Source organism: Periplaneta americana, chromosome 15 (assembly GCF_040183065.1).
Source record: "Periplaneta americana isolate PAMFEO1 chromosome 15, P.americana_PAMFEO1_priV1, whole genome shotgun sequence".
Classification (NCBI taxonomy): Eukaryota; Metazoa; Arthropoda; class Insecta; order Blattodea; family Blattidae; genus Periplaneta; species Periplaneta americana.
In genome coordinates this window covers 85,954,285-85,973,779 of record NC_091131.1, presented here as the reverse complement: position 1 = coordinate 85,973,779, position 19,495 = coordinate 85,954,285, and the positions used below count along the sequence as shown (strand labels likewise).

General features: G+C 36.4%; 1 protein-coding gene across 6 annotated transcripts in view; it reads left to right on the top strand.

Moving 5' to 3' along the window:
• Rab26 (RAS oncogene family member Rab26) overlaps positions 1-19,495 on the top strand; it is a 344,828-nt gene that overhangs the window by 104,857 nt on the left and 220,476 nt on the right. For 5 of the 6 annotated variants that reach the window (XM_069847790.1, XM_069847794.1, XM_069847791.1 and 2 more), the window contains one exon: positions 18,936-19,046. In XM_069847790.1, coding sequence (XP_069703891.1) covers positions 18,936-19,046 — 111 coding nt within the window. Of the gene's footprint in view, positions 1-9,036; positions 9,167-18,935; positions 19,047-19,495 lie in introns of those variants that run through there. The other variant, XM_069847797.1, reaches the window with a different exon arrangement.

Genomic DNA, 19,495 nt, shown 5'->3' with positions numbered 1-19,495 from the left:
GTAGTTAATTTTGAGAATGAGATCTACTCCATCAACTAAGTTTGGTATTGTCAAATCAGCAAAGTATTAAAACTATTATGTCCACCACTGTAGGGTAACGATTAGCATGGCTGACGTGAAACGAGCGGGCCCGGGTTCAAATTCTGGTTGGGATAAGTTACCTGATTGAAGTTTTGAAGTTTATTTCCCCAATTCGTTAAGAGCAAATGCTGGGTAGCTTTTGACTTTGGATCCTGAACTTAATTCGCTGGCATTATCACTTTCGTTTCACTCAGAGCTAGATAACCATCGCAGTTTATAAAGCGTCGTACAAAATAAAATAAAACTATAATTCGTCGCAATAGAAATGGGTCACTTACCGGTCCACAAAAATCACTATTCACTTCTTAAGATTTAACAAATTCATTTCATATTTTGTTCTAACATTTCCTGCTAGTTACCAGCTTAGCTCGAGCGGTAGGACGTTTCCCTGTTGATCCGGAGTTGCGCTAGGGCATGGGTTCGATTCCCGCTTGGGCTGATTAGCTGGTTGGGTTATTACCGAGGTTTTTCCCAACCGTAAGGTGAATGTCAGGTAATCTATGGCGAATCCTTGGGCTCATTTCGTCAAATATCGCCTCACTATTACCAATTTCATCGACACTAAATAACCCAATAGTTGATAGAGCGTCGTTAAATAAACACAATAAAAACATTTCCTGCTGTCCAAGTTCTAGTTAATAATTTTCTATTTCCTTTATTGTAATTATGTACATATATTCCCCAATTAAATATATCGATGCATTTTCATGAAACTTAAAATTATACCCATTTTTTCTTTATGACCATTCCCTATCACGTCCATTTTCACAATTGTATAGCACTAAAATGATACTCATTTCCAAAATTGTGTTTTACTGTAAGATGTTTTTGAGTATTCGCACCATGTTATAGATTTAGAGACATCCAACATTTCGGAGTTACATATCAGCTCCATAATCAGGGAACACAGGGTAAGGGAATCTAAGTACTGTATTAGGTCCGTTACCAAGAGCTATTCTCCAGAACTAGACATGGAGTGCAATGCGGGGTAAGCTCCTTCTCTAATGATGGCGTCGAAATACTTGTACTGTATTATGATACCATATGTAAATGTTTATTTATTTAAGCCAATGGTAGATGCATTGATATATATCATTGCTCCATCATATACAGGGTGAAACGTAATTAAACCGACCAACTCCGGGAGGTTGTATGGGATACCAAAACAAATGGTTTTCTCTAATATGTTTTCTTCAGAGGCTTTATTAAGCCGGCAGAGGACGTATGATTCTTCAGTTCACCACTACTCTACAAATTCACATTTTGTTGTACGTCTTGACCCAGTGCAGAGCTTTATTAAACCGGCAGAGGGCGTATGCGTTCTTCAGTTCATGACGACTATACAAATTCACATCGTGTGCTTGACTACTTGAACAATTTCCAGGGAAGTGGATTGGCAGAGGAGGTCCTGTACTTGGCCTCCTCGATCTCCTAATTTGACCTCTCTGGCTTTTTTGTGTAGGGATAGATGCGCAATTCCCAATTGAATCAGATGATGACCTGGCCCGGATATTTGCTGCAGCAGGTGAAGTAAACGATAATCCTGAAGTCTTCCACCGCATTAGACAAACCATGTCCCGCCGATGTAACCTTTGTGTACGGGTCAATGGAGGTATTTTTGAACATCTTTTGCAGTGATTTTGGTGTGTAAATGTTTCTTTAACATCTTTTGCAGTGATTTGGTGTGTAAATGTTTTATAAGACACTCAAGCAATAAAGCACGGCAATGGTTTGTGTTACATTAAGATCTGGTGTCCTCGCAAAATAGTGCCTCACAGCACAATATGACAGTAGAGAAAACTGTTTTGGTGTTCCATACAACCTCCCAGAGTTTGTCGGTTTAATTACTTTTCTTTCTGTACATGGAAATATGATGTGTAAAGTTATTGACCCATATTATGAGCCGAAGTATTCTTCTGCCGCTCTTACTAAAACGTGGAGGTAAACAAAAGCACATGATAGCTAATATAATATATTCCTCCGCAAGATGCTACCTCACTTTATATTCGCATGCTATCGTCATAAGTTGAGCTCTATATAGAATAGACTGCTATAGCTATCTGCAATCATTTTATCGTTAGCATTCCTTTTCAAAAGTATAAACCTAGTATTCTTCAGTAGTAAATTATAAGTTGTCCGTTTGAAATCTTTCAAATCAGGGTCCTCATTTACAACATTCAGAATATTCGTGACAATGGGCGCCTCATTATTAAAAAAAGTTATGTATTTTTCTGCGCACTGCACTTTTTACAGAATCGTCACACATGTGACGGAGAGGCATTTTACTACATTTTTACCTGATACGGTTGCTTTTCCTGTTTGTTGTAATCCTTCTCGGGCTTTATAATTTGCTGAAACAGAAACCCCAGTAAATTCCTTGTAATTCCCGTAATATCATCGGCTGCGTCCGGATTGATTCCCAAATCCTTATGAATGACGTCACAATTGATTCTAGATTTGATTTCTACTTATGTTTACCTTACGTCCAAGTTGATTCCCTTTGCTTGTATAGAGTTCGCGATAGGGTGATGTTTACATAATGCTTGTGTTGATAACTTCTGCCTGTAGAGAGCCAGCGAGAGGGTAGTGTCTGCCTGTCGTATGCACGGCTTCAGTGCTGCAGTAATCTGTGAGCATGGAATGTGAGGTTATTGGATACCTTCATCGAAGAAAATTGTGAATTTCCACCTGTAATGTGGGCAGCATTTAGTTCTAACACGGAACGCACTACAAATTGTTGCGAAGCGTTTCACAATAAGTTGAATGCAGAATAAATTCTATTCACCTCATTCGAACATTTTTCACGTCATTAAGGTTCTAAAAGAAATTAAATATAACACTTACGTGAAGTTTCGAAGTCATGAAAACACCCAGGAAACAAGAGAAAGAGCAGTATATTGAATAGTAAATGATTAATTACAATAGCGGAGCTATTATTATAATTATTATTAATGAATTATTTTGTATTACAATCTTTGTATCTTTTCTGTCACGATTATTTTATTATTATTATTATTATTATTATTATTATTATTATTATTATTGTTGTTGTTGTTGTTGTTGTTGTTGTTGTTACTATTATTTCTATCATCAACATTATTATTTGATCTCTGTAAAATTTATGTAGACTACTGGACTGTACCCGAGCACGAGCATATGCTCATTTCGGGTATCTATTCATATGTATTCATTTAAAATGTAAAATGTAAATTAATTTGAATTTGAATTTGAATTAGCCGTTTTGATTTAAAGCTTATGGGTTGGAAGTTCCTCCCCAACATTAAATAATCATTTTTAGTCGTTTAGTTAATTTTATTCACAAATCTGACACAACGGAGCAATTAGCCGTTTTGATTATGTGACACATTTTTAACCATACCTGTTTACAAAGAAACTGCGTGTAGTAGTTGGTTCCTTGTAAACAGACAGTCTTAAGTCTGTATTAAATGGGAAGAAAAATTTGGGAATCAACTCGGATAAAATGTATGCAGACTCCATTCAAAAACTGGGAATCAACTCGTACGTCACCCATACGGGAAACTTCCATAACTGGGTATCAATTCGGACGTTTGGGAATCTATTCGGCTGCGGCGATATCATTAGTCGTGGCTTCAGGGTATCTCTCAGCGAATTTATAAAACACGTTTAGTATAATTCTTCCCTCATTACATGTCAAAGGCTTTCCTGGACGATGTTTCTAATAAAAGGCCATAATTTGTGGCACACCAATTTCCACCTATCTGATTCTATTTTATACGAAACTGATGTTTCAGGGGTAATACAGACGCTTAAGCTACTCATTGCGATATGATGAAAGCGATTTCGGATTACAATTTCAATATTAAATTGTTCACTAATCTCGTATGCTTTCCATAAAGTGTTCATTTGGCATTAAAATTTGTGTAATAAATTTCACAATATTGTAGGAACTTCAAACAACCAATATGTGTTTTCAATGCAACTGAAAACAAATTAGGATATTAACAGGAGGACATTCACTGTTTGGCAATATTAAACAGATTTCAACCCTGAAGAATACAGCATTAAATTACTATACAGGCCTAGAGGAACCAGGATCCGAGAGAAATGAACGATTATAAATAGTTGGTTATTGACTCAAGAATATTTTTTTCAAAATTACATAAGTATGCCAGATCATAAAGTATATAGTCCGCCATTTATTTCTTGAAAACGTTCTTTAACTGACTACCACTGAGGTGGAAATGTGCTTTGTTAGACATCCACAAAAGTCAATAAAATCATCTTCATCCGTGCGATGTAAATTCTCCTCACAAAACACCCTATATTCGGTGAGAATATCGCAATGTTTTAATTGATGTACCACTTGGATTTCGTATGGATGAAAATGCAACTCACGTGAACAGATAGGTCGAGATCATGGCATCATAAATTAAAATAGCCTAACGAAGTTCACGCCTAATAGCCTCAAAACTGTCGTTGTTCGTATAAGAGCTTTAATTGAAAAAGCGCGTTGTGCATCGTTCCACTTTTCTATGAAGACTAAATGGCATTGTGTTAGGAACAGTATGTATGCGCAATTTACCGTCCCTCAACTGTGCTGTGAGAGATGTACGATCCTTAAAATCAACCATTCACCTGCCAAATGGTAAAAGAAGCTTTTAATAGGAAAAGGGGGCATCTTCTGTGGACCTCTGGAAAAGGAACTAAGGAAGATACTAGTGCAGTGCTTTGTGTGGATTATGGAATTGTATGGATCAGAAACAAGGACATTACGACGAAGTGGAGAGAAAAGACTGGAGGCATTTGAAATATGGTTATGAAAAAGAATGAAGCTTGTGAAATGTACAGACAGTATGAGAAATGAAGCTGTACTAGGTAGAAAGTATAGGTGAAGAAAGAATAATGCTGGAACTGATCAGGAAGAGGTAAAGAAATTGCTTAGGTAACTGGCTAAGAAGAAACTTCCTACTGAAGGATGTACTAGAAGAAATGGTGAATGGGGGAAAAAAAGTTCGAGAAAAGAAGATATCAGATGATAGGCAACATTGAGGTATATGGATCGCATACGGAGACTAAGAGGAAGGAGTAAAGTAGGGAAGATTGGAGAATGCTGGGTTTGCGGTGAACCTTGGGAGAAAACTATGAATATGGGAGAGTTTTGTACCTGTTACATTTGTTTACCTCCACTTTCTGTTAAGATTGACAGGAGATAAGATGGGTTAACGGTAAGACTTGTAGACTTTACTCATAATTAGGGCTAGAATTTTGATGAAATTTCATCTTTTTTCTAGTAAGCCAGAAACATAGCTGCTTTAGTGTTTATATGTCCTGTGATAAACTGAGTGTTTAAGACATATTTTTAGGGCATTTTTTTTTGCATTTTTTGCCTGTTTCAACTCATAAGAGCATCTTTTGTTTTATTCGGTCATTTTTTAGGCATTTTCATTTAATTTTGGTCATAAATTCCCATTATTAATGTAAAATAATGTTTATTTCCTTTGATATTTTCTTTACATATTTTGTCCATTAATACCCATTATTTTTTATAATATTTAATCGTTTTTCTACACAAATATTGCCATTTTACCGTAGTACACCCCATGTAATGGATCAGTCCAACCACCCCTTCAATATACACTCCTCTATACCTGCTAATTTCGGATAAGAGTAGCCATGTGTTGACTACATGGAAACTAAAAGTAAAGTAAATCCATGGCGCTACAGCCCATGAAGGGCTAAGACCGACCAGCTGACTGCTGACCTCACGTCCACATGCCGACGCAGAGATGAACTATCATACTTGGAAACTACATCAGGTAAAATAATTAATTAAAGTGTACTACTTAGAAAAAATTATGTAAAATTTAATTTAATTACTAGTCTAAATATTAAGTAGTACAAAACCTCTTTTCCTACTAAGCCAATTATGTAAGATCAATTTTTAAGGCATTTTTAAGAGCATTTTTGAAAGATTTTTAGGTCATAAAGGCATTGTTTTTAGGATATTTTTTCATGATTTATAGGTCATCAAAATCCTAGCCCTACTCATAATCTTGAGACAGGAACCAGCTTGTACTAAGATACCGGTCAGTTGTTTCCATATTTTATGGGGTATAGTCCTGTTTTCTTATCTGGACTCTATATCGAAAATAGCCAAGTTTTAACCAAATCAGGCTTTTAATAATTTAATTGTTTACACGCGTAACAGAGTACCTATATTAATATTGTCTTAGCGCATGTGTGTGACTATCTCTCTTTGATGTGCGCCACCGCTGGACCAAAATATCTCGCTTCATTAAGCGTAACAAGTTAATTAACCTGGTACTGATAATGAGATCAGTATTTATGTGTTGAGCATTATTTGCAGATATCAGTCGAAAATCATTAGCCTATGTCCACGGTCTAATAATCCTTGCGTTTTTATTTATTTTGAAAGCATTCGCAGCTTATTGTTCGGTGGGGATGATGTGAGATGTGGGGTCTGTAATTTGTTAAGCTGTTAATTTGTCTCTCCTGTGTTTGGAAGTAGCTAATAGGGCGCTAATCATAGTTCACACTGACTGAACATGCCCGGCGATTAACTTGCACTCCGATTTCATTCTGCGTTTCAGTGGCTCTGGATTCAGAGCGTCCATTCGTATATACTGTATGTAAACTCATTTTGTAATTATGTCGAAAATGAGTGTAGCTATTGCTCAATCAGTTAACAACTTCTCACCTAGGGGGAGCTAGTTCAGTCTCAGACAAGTCCTGTAATACAGTAGTGACTGTGGAAAAGGTCTTCTGTGATTATTGACCGCCGGCGAGATGTGGGGTTAGTGATCGAGACTCGTGCTTTGAGACTTCGCTCGGATGTGACTTTGAATCCATTTGGCTTATTGTCTAATTGTGTTTTGGCGTACAACTACATATTTCTCCTGGTATGTGAGAGGGGGTGATTTGGAAATTGTTCACCTTGTGTTCCTTTTGTTCTTATTCTATTCTCCATGTTCTCGTCTTTCACTTGTTCTCCTTGCCTTTCCCATGTCATCTTTCTAGTCCTCTTTTTCTCCTTATATTCTCCATGTTCTCCTCGTGTTTTTCTTTGTTCTCTTTGTTCTGATATATTTTCCTTGTTCTCCTTTTCTTTCCTCTTTTCTCTTTGCAGTCTCCTTGCTTTCCTTATATTCCTCTTGTCCCCCTTGCCTTTGCCTTGTTCTCTTTTTATTCCCCTTATTCTCCTTGTCTTTCCGATATCCTTGTATTATTCTGGTTTCATTTGTCGCACCACGCATGTATAGGCCTACTTCTCCTTAAAGAGATGCAGCTTAGTAATGCTATGCATTTGTCGACAGGTAATAGCACTTTCATGTAAAGATATGCAGCATTGTAAAGCTATGGTCTTGTCGACAAATGATCGCACCCATACATAATCCTACTGTACGTAAAGATATGCAGCATAATAAAGTATATTTTATACCGCAGAAAGATGTGGTATTATTGTTGTACGGAAGAGGGACACGAAGCCTTACAATGCAGCCTGAGGCTTATTGTGCTTACCAATTCCGGTCTATGAATGATATTTGTAGCCGAACAGCTGCGCTCTTGTACAAGTACAGCACGCTGCACCGTGAACTTAACCTGGGCTGTCATAGGCTGTAGATGATATGTGAATTACATGATGGCGAATTGAGTCCGAGGTCCGACGCCGAAAGTTACCCAGAAATTCTGCTTCAATTGGTTGAGGAAAAACACCGGAAAAAAATCCCAACTATGTAATTCGTCCCAACCACGGTTTGAAACCCGACCCACTCGTTTCACGGTCAGACGTGTTAACCGTTACGCCACAGTAATGGGCTATTATTTGAGCCGAGCTCGACGCATCAGCGGATCACCTCGTTCACCATCTCGCCGACAGAGCCCGCATCACTGGCATATCGTCCATAGCGCCATCTATTTAGCGTATTATTTTTCTTTATTTAACCTCATACATTCATGTTTGTTTCATCAAATCATTTATGTATTTGTTATTTATTATTTGTTAATTATATTTGTTATTATAAATTCACACTGTTTATTCTGTAAGTCTTCCACTGCGCACATCCCAATTATCCGATGCACCAATGCCATCTGGCGAGTAACATCCCGATAGTGTTTAATATTGGGGAGAGAGATTACTAGTCATTGGTTTTATGATATATATTTATTTTATTAAAAGGTGCACTTATCGTATTATTATTATTATTATTATTATTATTATTATTATTATTATTATTATTATTGACCCTAAAGAAGCGGAGCGAACCCTAATCCTACGTCCATCTGAGAGATCCATTACCGTGACCCCGAGTTAGACGAATTCCCAACCCACACCAGCTGACTGCATTAAGAGTTTTATGTATACAGGTTTCGAAGCAAGCAACCCCGCTAGTCCTTGGATCAGCCCCCTCCTCGCGTTCTGTATCATAGAATGTTATTGATGCCCAATTTGAGAAAACGGCAGAACCTCGAGAAAAACAGAAACTTCCATCTTGTCCGCCATAAGTGTTACATGTGGCTTGACTGAGACTCGAACGCGTACTGCTTGCGTCAAATTGATGGTTTAGAACACATAGTCACCGCGGGGATAAAGTCATAACTTTATTTTCTCTAAGCTTATATCAGTAAGTATAGCTAACTTTGACGACGATCTTTTAAGTTATAAACAGTCTCTTTTCAGTAAATGAGGCGGTTATGTGAAGTAATAGGGCATTTGCGAAATGCGATTCAGAACAAAAACAATACTCGATTTATAACTTATATCAGTACGCCTATGTTCTACAATAATTATTTTGTCCACGAGTAGAGAGAGAGAGAGAGAGAGAGAGAGAGAGAGAGAGAGAGAACTCCTATGACTCACGTCAGTAGGATAGGATCTACCTATGAGGAGAGTGGCGCTGCTGTTTCTTGGAAACAACATAGTTCAGTTCTCTTATCCACAGTCTCTCCCTTCCGCTTGATCGAATAGGGTTTAGAACGATATTGGACTGCACGCACATTCACTAGTTATTATACTGTTTCACAAGGTTAGTTTTTTGTATTTCCTGGAAATTAGCCTCAAATAAAGAAAATTCCACATTATAGGGTAAGTAATTTTAAGGTTTATTAATATACTGTATGTAAGGATATCCTTAAAGTATGACATTACGACTCTTGGTATCCAAGGAAAAGTTATTTTGAGTTCATATTTACTAATAACTTTTTATTCAAATATACTTTTCAGAATTGGTAATTTCCTACATTCCATCACTATCTGAGTAGTCTATAAGGGCCCTATTCATAGACATTCTTAGCGCGGGCTTTCGGCGGATGATAAGCGAACTAACATTTTTCGTATTCATAAACCAGTGTTAGCGATATATGATATGATATGAATCCTGTTTAGCATGCTCGTAGCGCGGGCTAGTGAAATGTCTATGAATAGTACCCTAAGTGATTAGATGTAACTTAAAGAAAGCTTACTATAAGTTATGGAAGAAACAGAAACATAATTATTCTCATCCATTTCTGTAATTTAATGTAGATATAGGTAAGAATCGCTGGAAAATATTACAGAAACATAATCTAGTCCTCTTGTTATTTTAGTATAGGTTTAGGCAAGTCTCGCTATAAAATATAACGAACATAATCCTCGTCTATTTCTGTTATTTTAATAGGCTAAATACATAATTAGGTAGACCTTTTATCATATTATTAGATGGAACTCACTTGAAAATATAACCGTAGCATAATCTTTGTCCACTTCTGTTATTTTAATATAGAGGCAGAAGAGGCTCACTGAAAATAGAGATGTAATTTTTCTCAATTTATGTTATTTTCGCTTGCATGCGAGTCCCAACTAATACAGTACAATAATAAAATCTAGAAAACTGGCCGAAAATGGAATTTGATCTTACAGTACTTCGATGAAGGACTGACCGCGAAACCAGGTGGCCCGGGTTCGATTCCCGGTCGAGGCAAGTTACCTGGTTGAGGTTTTTTCCGGGGTTTTCCCTCAACCCAAGATGAGCAAATGCTGGGTAATTTTCGGTGCTGGACCCCGGACTCATTCAACCGGCATTATCACCTTCATCTCATTCAGACGCTAAATAACCTAAGCTGTTGATAAAGGGTCGTAAAATAACCTACTCGATGAAGGACCGAATTACTCAGAGGCATAGGTCCTACACTTTCTTTATTTAGCTAAAGTTGTATTGAATTCATCGGCAACCATCTCATTTGACAAAATAACGCATAATAAATTATACAATATTGGTTGTCCTCTAAAATCAGCATATATAGTAGATTTTCTTCATATGTACAATGCTGCGTTGTGATTAAATATAAACAAAATGTACTTCCTATTTTCTTCATATTCAAATATGTTTATGAACCGCGCTGTTAATGGAGGAACAGTGTGATTCGTCAAACTTCTCTGAATTCAAATTGTGACATTGAAAAGAAATTTATAGATTCTACGAAAATAATAAAATTAAAAATAATTGACTTACAATTGTTTAACGACACGTTAAAAGTGTTAAAATTTAAAAAAAAAAAAGGTTATGTACCTTAGACGGCCCGTTTCGACGCCAGTGCTGCGTCATCTTCAGTGTCAGTAGTTCGTAGGACACTGAAGGCAGGACCGGCGTCGAAACGAGCCATCTGTCTAAGGTACATTTTAACACTTTAAACGCGTCGTTAAATAATTTTAAGTTTTTTAAACAAAGTGTTAACGTGAACCAGAATCAATAAAAAAAAAATTGTCAGTCATTGACAGTCTTCATCGTCACATTATTATTATTATTATTATTATTATTATTATTATTATTATTATTATTATTATTATTATTAGGCCTATTATTATTGTTGCGCATAGTAGACGTAGTGGACGTTTTCTCTCTTTCTTCTGTAAGAACAACTCATTTTGTATCTCCCTCCATTTTATCGCCGTTTTCTCTCTTTACACACAGCGGGTAAGCGGTATAAGTTCCGTCCTTGTCACAGTCGTCGGGAACAATCTACAGAATAAAAAAAGTCCATACAAATAGGGTCAAAACTTGATAGTTTTCCCAGAAAAAAAAATTTCTTATTTTATTTGCGTTACACTGCTTATATCGTTAGTAAAATTACGAAAACAATTGCATCAGTAGATAAATCTAGCAAAGAGTTAATATTATTTTAAATAAATATTTGTGTGTTCTATTACGTTTTCGTGAAATTAAGTAAAAATGCATGCTTAAATTTGTTAATATTCTGGCGTGAGAGACGTGGCAACGTGTTCAGCAGGCAGTACTTCGCACAGACGCGAGTACGAGTCAGCTGAATTGAAGCTCCCTGTTCATAGGTATACTGTCGAGCGGATAACAGTTCAGTACAGGGTATTCAATAAACAGCTTACAATGGCATTTACAGTTTAGGAATACAATGTGTTATTAATTTTTGGAGAAAGTCGTCGTAATTCAAGTGAGACAAGAAGGATGTACCGTCAAAGTTTTCCTCAAAGAACTCGAAGAATTAGCGAAATTTTATAGCAATTTCTCAATGATTTTTAGAAACTAGGAGTCTCTTACTCCGTTTCGAAAATCACACAACCAGAAATTTGTTTAAAAATGATACTGCTTTATGGAAGCGGGAGAGATTAAATTTTTGCATTAGAAAAAATGTCGTGTGATTTTGGGCAGAAAACCATTATTGTTTATTTTTTAGACATACAATAAAAATGGAGCAATATTATTACATAACATGTAAATTTACCATAATGTTCTATTAATGAGATTGAAAGTTTGTACTTGCTCGTTTTATGTAAACAACAGTAGGCCTATTATCATAGTCCGCTCCTGCATTAGAACAGAGCATCTGTACCGGTATGTCTGCACCCGCTTGAGCTGTACTGTGTACAGTTGTCAAAAGAAAAAGTGGCCGCTCTCTAGACACAAAGTTCCCTTCGGGTATCTCCGCTACAATTCGGAGACAGGTGATGTTACATGTTGTTGGACCACTTGGCCTGATATCTACAGTCAGAATGTAAGTTTTTCCGTGTTAATCTGTAGCGTAATGGTAGCGTTTCGGGCAAGTGTTCGTAAAGTTGTGCGTTCGAACCCAACCTAGTGCTTTTATGCTTTTTTTAGGAGAGAGAGAAAATATATATTTGTTTCTGTTTCTTTTACGACTGTTTTAGTAATTAACATCAGGTTCATGAATGTATTATGCCATGACTGTGTCATTATTCATTATGACATTATGGCTGCGAATGGAAAGAAAGATTATATTCTTAACAAAAATATCTTTCGTGCATAAACAAAACAAACTTACAGGCGTCTGCCTTAAAAAATTAAAACAATTAAAAGTTAAAAAAAAAAAAGCCACGATTCAATATTTAGTCCATCTTCCTCCCATCTCGATCACCATCTTGCAGTCGAGTGGGCATGGGATCGACTAGTGTTTTCAAATACCGACTGTTCTCAATCACTGCATCCCAGGGACCATGGACGAGCTTCCACAAATCATCAGGGCGTCTTGGAGGAGGATTGGGCCAATTTTCCCTCATATGCTTCTTTACTTGTGCCCACATATTCTCTAAAGGGTTAAAGTCCGGAGAGCAACGAGGCCAGTCTATCAATTCAATATCCTGTCTCCTCGCAAACCAGGCCCGAATCAATTGAGGTCTGTGGACTGGATGATTATCCTGCTAAAAATCGAAGAATTCCAACACGACACAGATACTCTACCACTGCGGTCACGCATGGCAGCGTATCTGTGGTCGAATCGGGTACCAGGAGGACGATATACAAGAGTGGGTCCTTCCTTTGTAGTAGAAAAGGTGACTTCATCAGAAAAGATTACGCTTTTCCAATCCCGATCACCATTTCCCACTGCAAAGACTAAACGCCCCTCTATATGCTCTTCCTTATGAACTTCCCTAGAAATGACACGTCGAGATCTCAAATCGGCGGCCTTTAAACGATTTCTCACGGTCTGGTCGTGGCCAGGGAAATTAACAACTGCCTTCAAAGTAGCAGCGGTATGAAAGGGATTCCTTTCAACCTCCGCCACTAATCTGGCGTCCTGTTGTGGTGTTGAAATTTTTCTTCTACCACTCCCAGCTTTTCGGCCAAAAATTGCCGAGGTTGATAATTCTGCACTCATCTCCGGGCTGTCCTTTCTGAAACGTTGAAACGCCTACCTGCCTCGGATGCCGAAAAACCCAAGATGAACCACAGCCCATATTATAGGTACTTTCATTCGTTCCTGCATCTCTTTGTGGAGCCATGTCAGTCAAAATCGCAGGCAGAAATGGCGTCGTGGTTTCCTCAGAGTATTAGCCTCTACCTAGGTCTTAAAATAACAGCAAAACATTCATTATACTAAAAATATATATTCTTCAATTAAGAAATAATAATATAAATACTTGTTAGAGTCTTATTAATAACTATATCATTCTCATACATAAAGTCCACAGAGTTAAGAAGAATATAATTATTTTATAATCTCGACCTCAGTGTCGTAATTTGTTTTCGAAAAATCTGTATTGAACTGTATCCACGCAATACGTCCTTAATCATTGCTGCTGTTAACACTGCTGCTGTTGCAGTTGGTATTACAACTACAAATATTATTGTCATAAACGTAACCATTTATATCATTATTAAATATTCAGAATATAATTGAAATGAATGTTCAGTTGTAGTGTTTCTGACAATGCGCTGAATTACGTTAATACCAGCTAAATGACAGCTCAGTCGGAAGAACGTAGAAACGTCGGACGTCGCGAAATTCGGAATTTAAATTTCAACGAATGAGGCTCAAATCCTCGTGACACCTTTCCAATTTATTATGTTACGGGATAGTATAATGTAATAATATAACAGTATAAGAAGAAAGAACTAACACTCGTATTAGGCAGCTGTATTATTCTAAACCTAACATTAAATTTATATTACTTATATCGCTAACGAACGATAACAGAATACAAATGATAATTTGAATATTATTTATATCGCTAACGAACGATAACAGAATACAAATGATAATTTGAATATTATTTGTATCGCTAATGAACGATAACAGAATACAAATGATAATTTGAATATTATTTGTATCGCTAACGAACGATAACATAATACAAATGATAATTTGAATATTATTTATATCGCTAATGAACGATAACAGAATACAAATGATAATTTGAATATTATTTATATCGCTAATGAACGATAACAGAATACAAATGGTAATTTGAATATTATTTATATCGCTAACGAACGATAACAGAATACAACTGATAATTTGAATATTATTTATATCGCTAATGAACGATAACAGAATACAAATGATAATTTGAATATTATTTATATCGCTAACGAACGATAACAGAATACAAATGATAATTTGAATATTATTTATATTGCTAACGAACGATAACAGAATACAAATGATAATTTGAATATTATTTATATCGCTAACGAACGATAACAGAACACAAATGATAATTTGAATAGTATTATTTATATCGCTAACGAACGATAACAGAATACAAATGATAATTTGAATATTATTTATATCGCTAATGAACACTAACAGAATACAAAAGATAATTTGAATATTATTTATATCGCTAACGAACGGTAACAGAATACAAATGATAATTTGAATATAATTTATATCGCTAATGAACGATAACAGAATACAAATGATAATTTGAATATAATTTATATCGCTAATGAACGATAACAGAATACAAATGATAATTTGAATATTATTTATATCGCTAACGAACGATAACAGAATACAAATGATAATTTGAATATTATTTATATCGCTATTGAACGATAACAGAATATAAATGATAATTTGAATATTATTCACTTCGCTAAAGAATGATAACAGAATATAACAAATTATAACTTGAATATTATATATTATATCACTAAAGGAACGATGAAATTAAATAACTTGAATATTATTCATATCGATAAAGAACGATAACAGAATATGAATAATAATTTGAATAATGCAGTATTTATATCTCTAAAGAACGATTAAAAAATAAAATGATACTTGAAACAGGCCCGAACTCACAACCTTCAAATCCTGAAGCGAGCTCTCTACCGCTGGTCTACGAGGCGCAGATATGGAACGATTCCATAGTTCCGGAACTGCTTCTAAAAGCACAAGCATCGTGTAACATCGCCGTGACCCGAAGTGGACTTAGAAAATATTCGCTGTTCACGAGTGCGGCCACTTTTTTTTTTTTTTTACAGCTGTACTTATAAACTCACTCCCCCCTATCCAGCAACTTTGCAAAACGTCTAATATTGTAAACTGTAATACTTCGTTAAATATTGCAATTATAAAAAAATTGTAAGGACATTTTTTCTTCCGTGTGACATAAATAATCATCAGTTAAATAATGACACTTATACCCCTTACACCCTGTATAAATCTGGGAATAGTTTCCTTCAGAGATCACAAGGGCTTCATCACCACAAAAGGAACACAGTTCCTAAAAAAGGGAAATTAGTCTTCACGTTCCGACGAAGAATCGAAAACCCATCGGGAATAAAACCCGCGAGCTTCCGGCTTGCAGCGTTACGCTTTAACCGCGACGCTGCCGCACTTTCCCACTGTCCTCAAGGACTTTTATTAATCTATTGCCTGCATTACAATCTGATTGAACTTCTAATTCCTCTTCGTTTTACCAGGAACACAAGTTACTTTATTTGTAACTAGAAACGTTAAAACCAATGCCACTGTGAAGGATTCGAATCTGACAGAATGATTTTACACTGTTGCCTCCTATTCCCTTATTTTCAATATGGTAACTAGGCAACAAAAAAACTCTTTCTACGTTTTATGAGATGTCGCGAAGTTGCCATGAATAATATTCCAAGTCTTTCTTAATTTCCCCATGGTATGATTTTGTTAATAAGACTATATAAACGTCGTAACTTAGACATAATTTATTTCTCTGAGGGACAAAGAAACAGTATGATTTCCTGCTAGGCTACGAGTTCAGTAACTCCAGTTTCTTTTATAAAATGTACGTCTAATATCTAATTATTTTGCCGAGTGACTGCAATTGTAGCAGGACGTTTTACAGACGTAAATAAATGAATAAATAACAGCCCTGATCACAATTATGTATGTATACATATAAATGTATATGTGATATGTATATACAGAGTGTAAGGGGCCCTTTTCACAGTCGTCGGGGACGGTCTACAGGATCAAAAAATGTTCATACAACATAAGGTCAAAACTTGATAGTTTTCCCAGAAAAAATATTTATTTTCTTATTTTATTTGCATTATACTGCTTATATCGTTAGTAAAATTACGAAAACAATTACTCAGTAGCTATATCTAGCAAAGAGTTAATATTAGTTTAAATAAATATATTTTGTGTGTTCTACTAAGTTTTTGTGAAATTAAATAAAAATGCATGCTTAAATTTGTTGATATTCTGGCGTGAGAGACGTGGCAACATGTTCAGCAGGCAGTACTCTGCACAGACATAATCAACAATTATTAATTACGCATTTCCTGAAATTGTTTGAGCTGTTATTTCTAATGACACCGGTATGAATTTCGTAAAAATTTTAATGACAGAAGTCCACACCTGTGGAATAACGGTCAGCGCGTCTGGCCGCGAAACCAGGTGGCCCGGTTTCGAATCCTGGTCGGGGCAAGTTACCTGGTTGAGGTTTTTTCCGGGGTTTTCCCTCAACCCAATATCAGCAAATACTGGGTAACTTTCGGTGCTGGACCCCGGACTCATTTCACCGAAATTATCACCTTCATTTCATTTAGACGCTAAATAACCTAGTTGTTGATACAGTGTCGTAAAATAACCCAATAAAATTAATGACAGAATTATAGCAGTTTATAACCCCGAAATGTTTCTGCGGATACACTGTATATTATTTCCACTCCGTATTTTTCTCTTAGATACAGTATTAGCAGCAGAGTTCATAATACACTCAGGGACAAAAAAAAACCGGACACTTCTATATTTGCTTGTATTTTGTTGCCAATTATTTCAAAATGAAACAAAACCCATTTAAACAAAATAATGTTTCATTTAGCACCTTATACGACAACATTTAAAAAAAAAAAATCTCTGATGAGAAAATTTACAAAAAATTACAAAGGGTGTATAACTATGGCATCATTTGGTCTAATTGTTTTTTTTTTTCATTTTATGGTGCCTTAAACATTAAAAACTCTTTTTAGTAACGGGTATTACCCCCTCTGGCTTGAATAACTGCATCCATACGTCTTGGCATGCTCTCAATTTGGTTAGCAATGTCTTCTTGAGGAATAAGTTCCCATTCTTCGCCAAGTACTCGCCTCAACTCTTCTAACGATTCTGGTCTCTATCGTCTATTCTTAACACGCCGTCCCAGCATGTCCCACATGTGTTCAATTGGGTTCATGTCTGGACTCCTTGCTGGCCATGGAAGAACATGGATTCCCACTTCTTGGAGATAATCTCCGACAGCACGGACAATATGCGGCCGTGCATTATCATGCATTAAAACAAAATTATCGCCTACAAATTGGCCAAATGGCACAACATGATCAGCCAAACATTCATTTATATACCTATCAGCTGTTAGTCTTCCATTTTCAACAAAAACCAACTCTGTACGAGCATCCGTACACACTCCTGCCCAAACCATCACTCCACCACCTCCATTCGGCACATTTTCGGAAATGCAACACTGTGAAAATCGTTCTCCCCTCCTTCTCCAAACTCTTTCACGTCCATCAGGTGAGCACAGATTGAAACGGGACTCATCGGTGAACAGAACACAGATCCACTGTCCATTTCTCCAATCCCTGTGATCATTTGCAAAACGCAGTCGTTCAACTCGATGCATGAGAAGTCTGGGACCAGCTGCAGGTCTACTTGATATCAGTCCACTTGCTTTCAACCTCCTTCTAACTGTTTTGACCGAAATTGGGCGTCCATGCATGTTAACAAATTGATGGGCCGCCCTAGTAGCTGGCAGGTTGCGCTCCCTAAGAACTCTCAACACCATATACCTGTCTTCATTTGGATTTGTAGCTCTTGGACGACCCGAACCTGGTCTTCTGGTATATTCTAGGGTCTCTCTATACCGTTTTATGGCATCATGGGTTGTGCTTCTAGCTATATTCATAGCATTTGCAATGTAACGTACACTGCGTCCATCATCGTAAAGGGCTACACCTCGAGCCACATCTTCAGGTCGCATCTTGTTTTAAGACAAATGTTACAACCCCACTTAAACTCAAAAAATGTAAAAATAAAGAAATAAGAATGATAACGATAATGAAGCACAAAATGGTTGAGACAAAATTGTTATAGCTGAGACTCCGAAAGCAAAATTGGAATATTTGGTTGTAATGGCTTGTTTATAAAACAAAAAACAATCAACAATGTATACACGTCTCCATAACAACAGATGGCTACCATAATATTGTATGAGAAGATAATGTTTTGCAAAATACCAGCAAATATTAAAGTGTCCGGTTTTTTTTGTCCCTGAGTGTATTTCTTCGTCTCTCAATTCACTTCCTTCTCATGATCACACCATTCTTCTCAAAACGAACTATTAAATCAGTCACCAGTTCGGTACTTTTTATGTATCGATAACGATAATGTCTGCGCTTGATGGAATTACCTAGGACTCAATGACTTTGTGTTTTGTGGAGAGGAAAGTTTATTGTCTAATTTGGGTACTTAGTAAACTATTTATTTAATTGATTTACGTCTTTCGAATAACTGTTCAATAAAATAAACTATAGACGTTATGATTTAGAACTCAAGTTGCGAAACGTGTAATGGACAATAGTGCGTCATGTTGTTGACATTTTTTTTCTTTGTTACAGACAATCTTGTTGGGAGACAGCGGTGTTGGAAAAACTTCTTTGTTGGTACAATTCGACACGGGGAAATTCCAAACGGGAACTTTCTCTGCCACAGTGGGTATCGGCTTTACGGTGAGTAACGTTACTATGCAGTGCACGGTTGCTGTTGCATTTGAAATACAATAACACAATTATTATCCCCGTTTAATTGAAAATTTTGCTAATGAGATTCAAAAACAGAAAGTGATTAAAGCGATCATGATTTAAATTCCCATATTTATCGTAAACGAAAACTGTTTGTTTGTATGATCTACAGTAGATTGGCAATGCAGCTTATTAGCAAAATGTTTGTGGAATTCAGAACTTTAAATAGGCTGTTAGTTACATAAATATTTTAAGCGTTGGCTAGAGTTATCGAGGAAACGGGACTTTCAATGTTGGAAGTAGACCTATTATGATACGGCAATGAAGCGTTACTCGTAGGTGGTTTGAATGTCATGTTAACACAGGGTTGCCGTGTAGTCTGAAATATCTGGATTGTTCCGATTTTTGGGATTCAATTACTGCCCTGCCCAAAATAG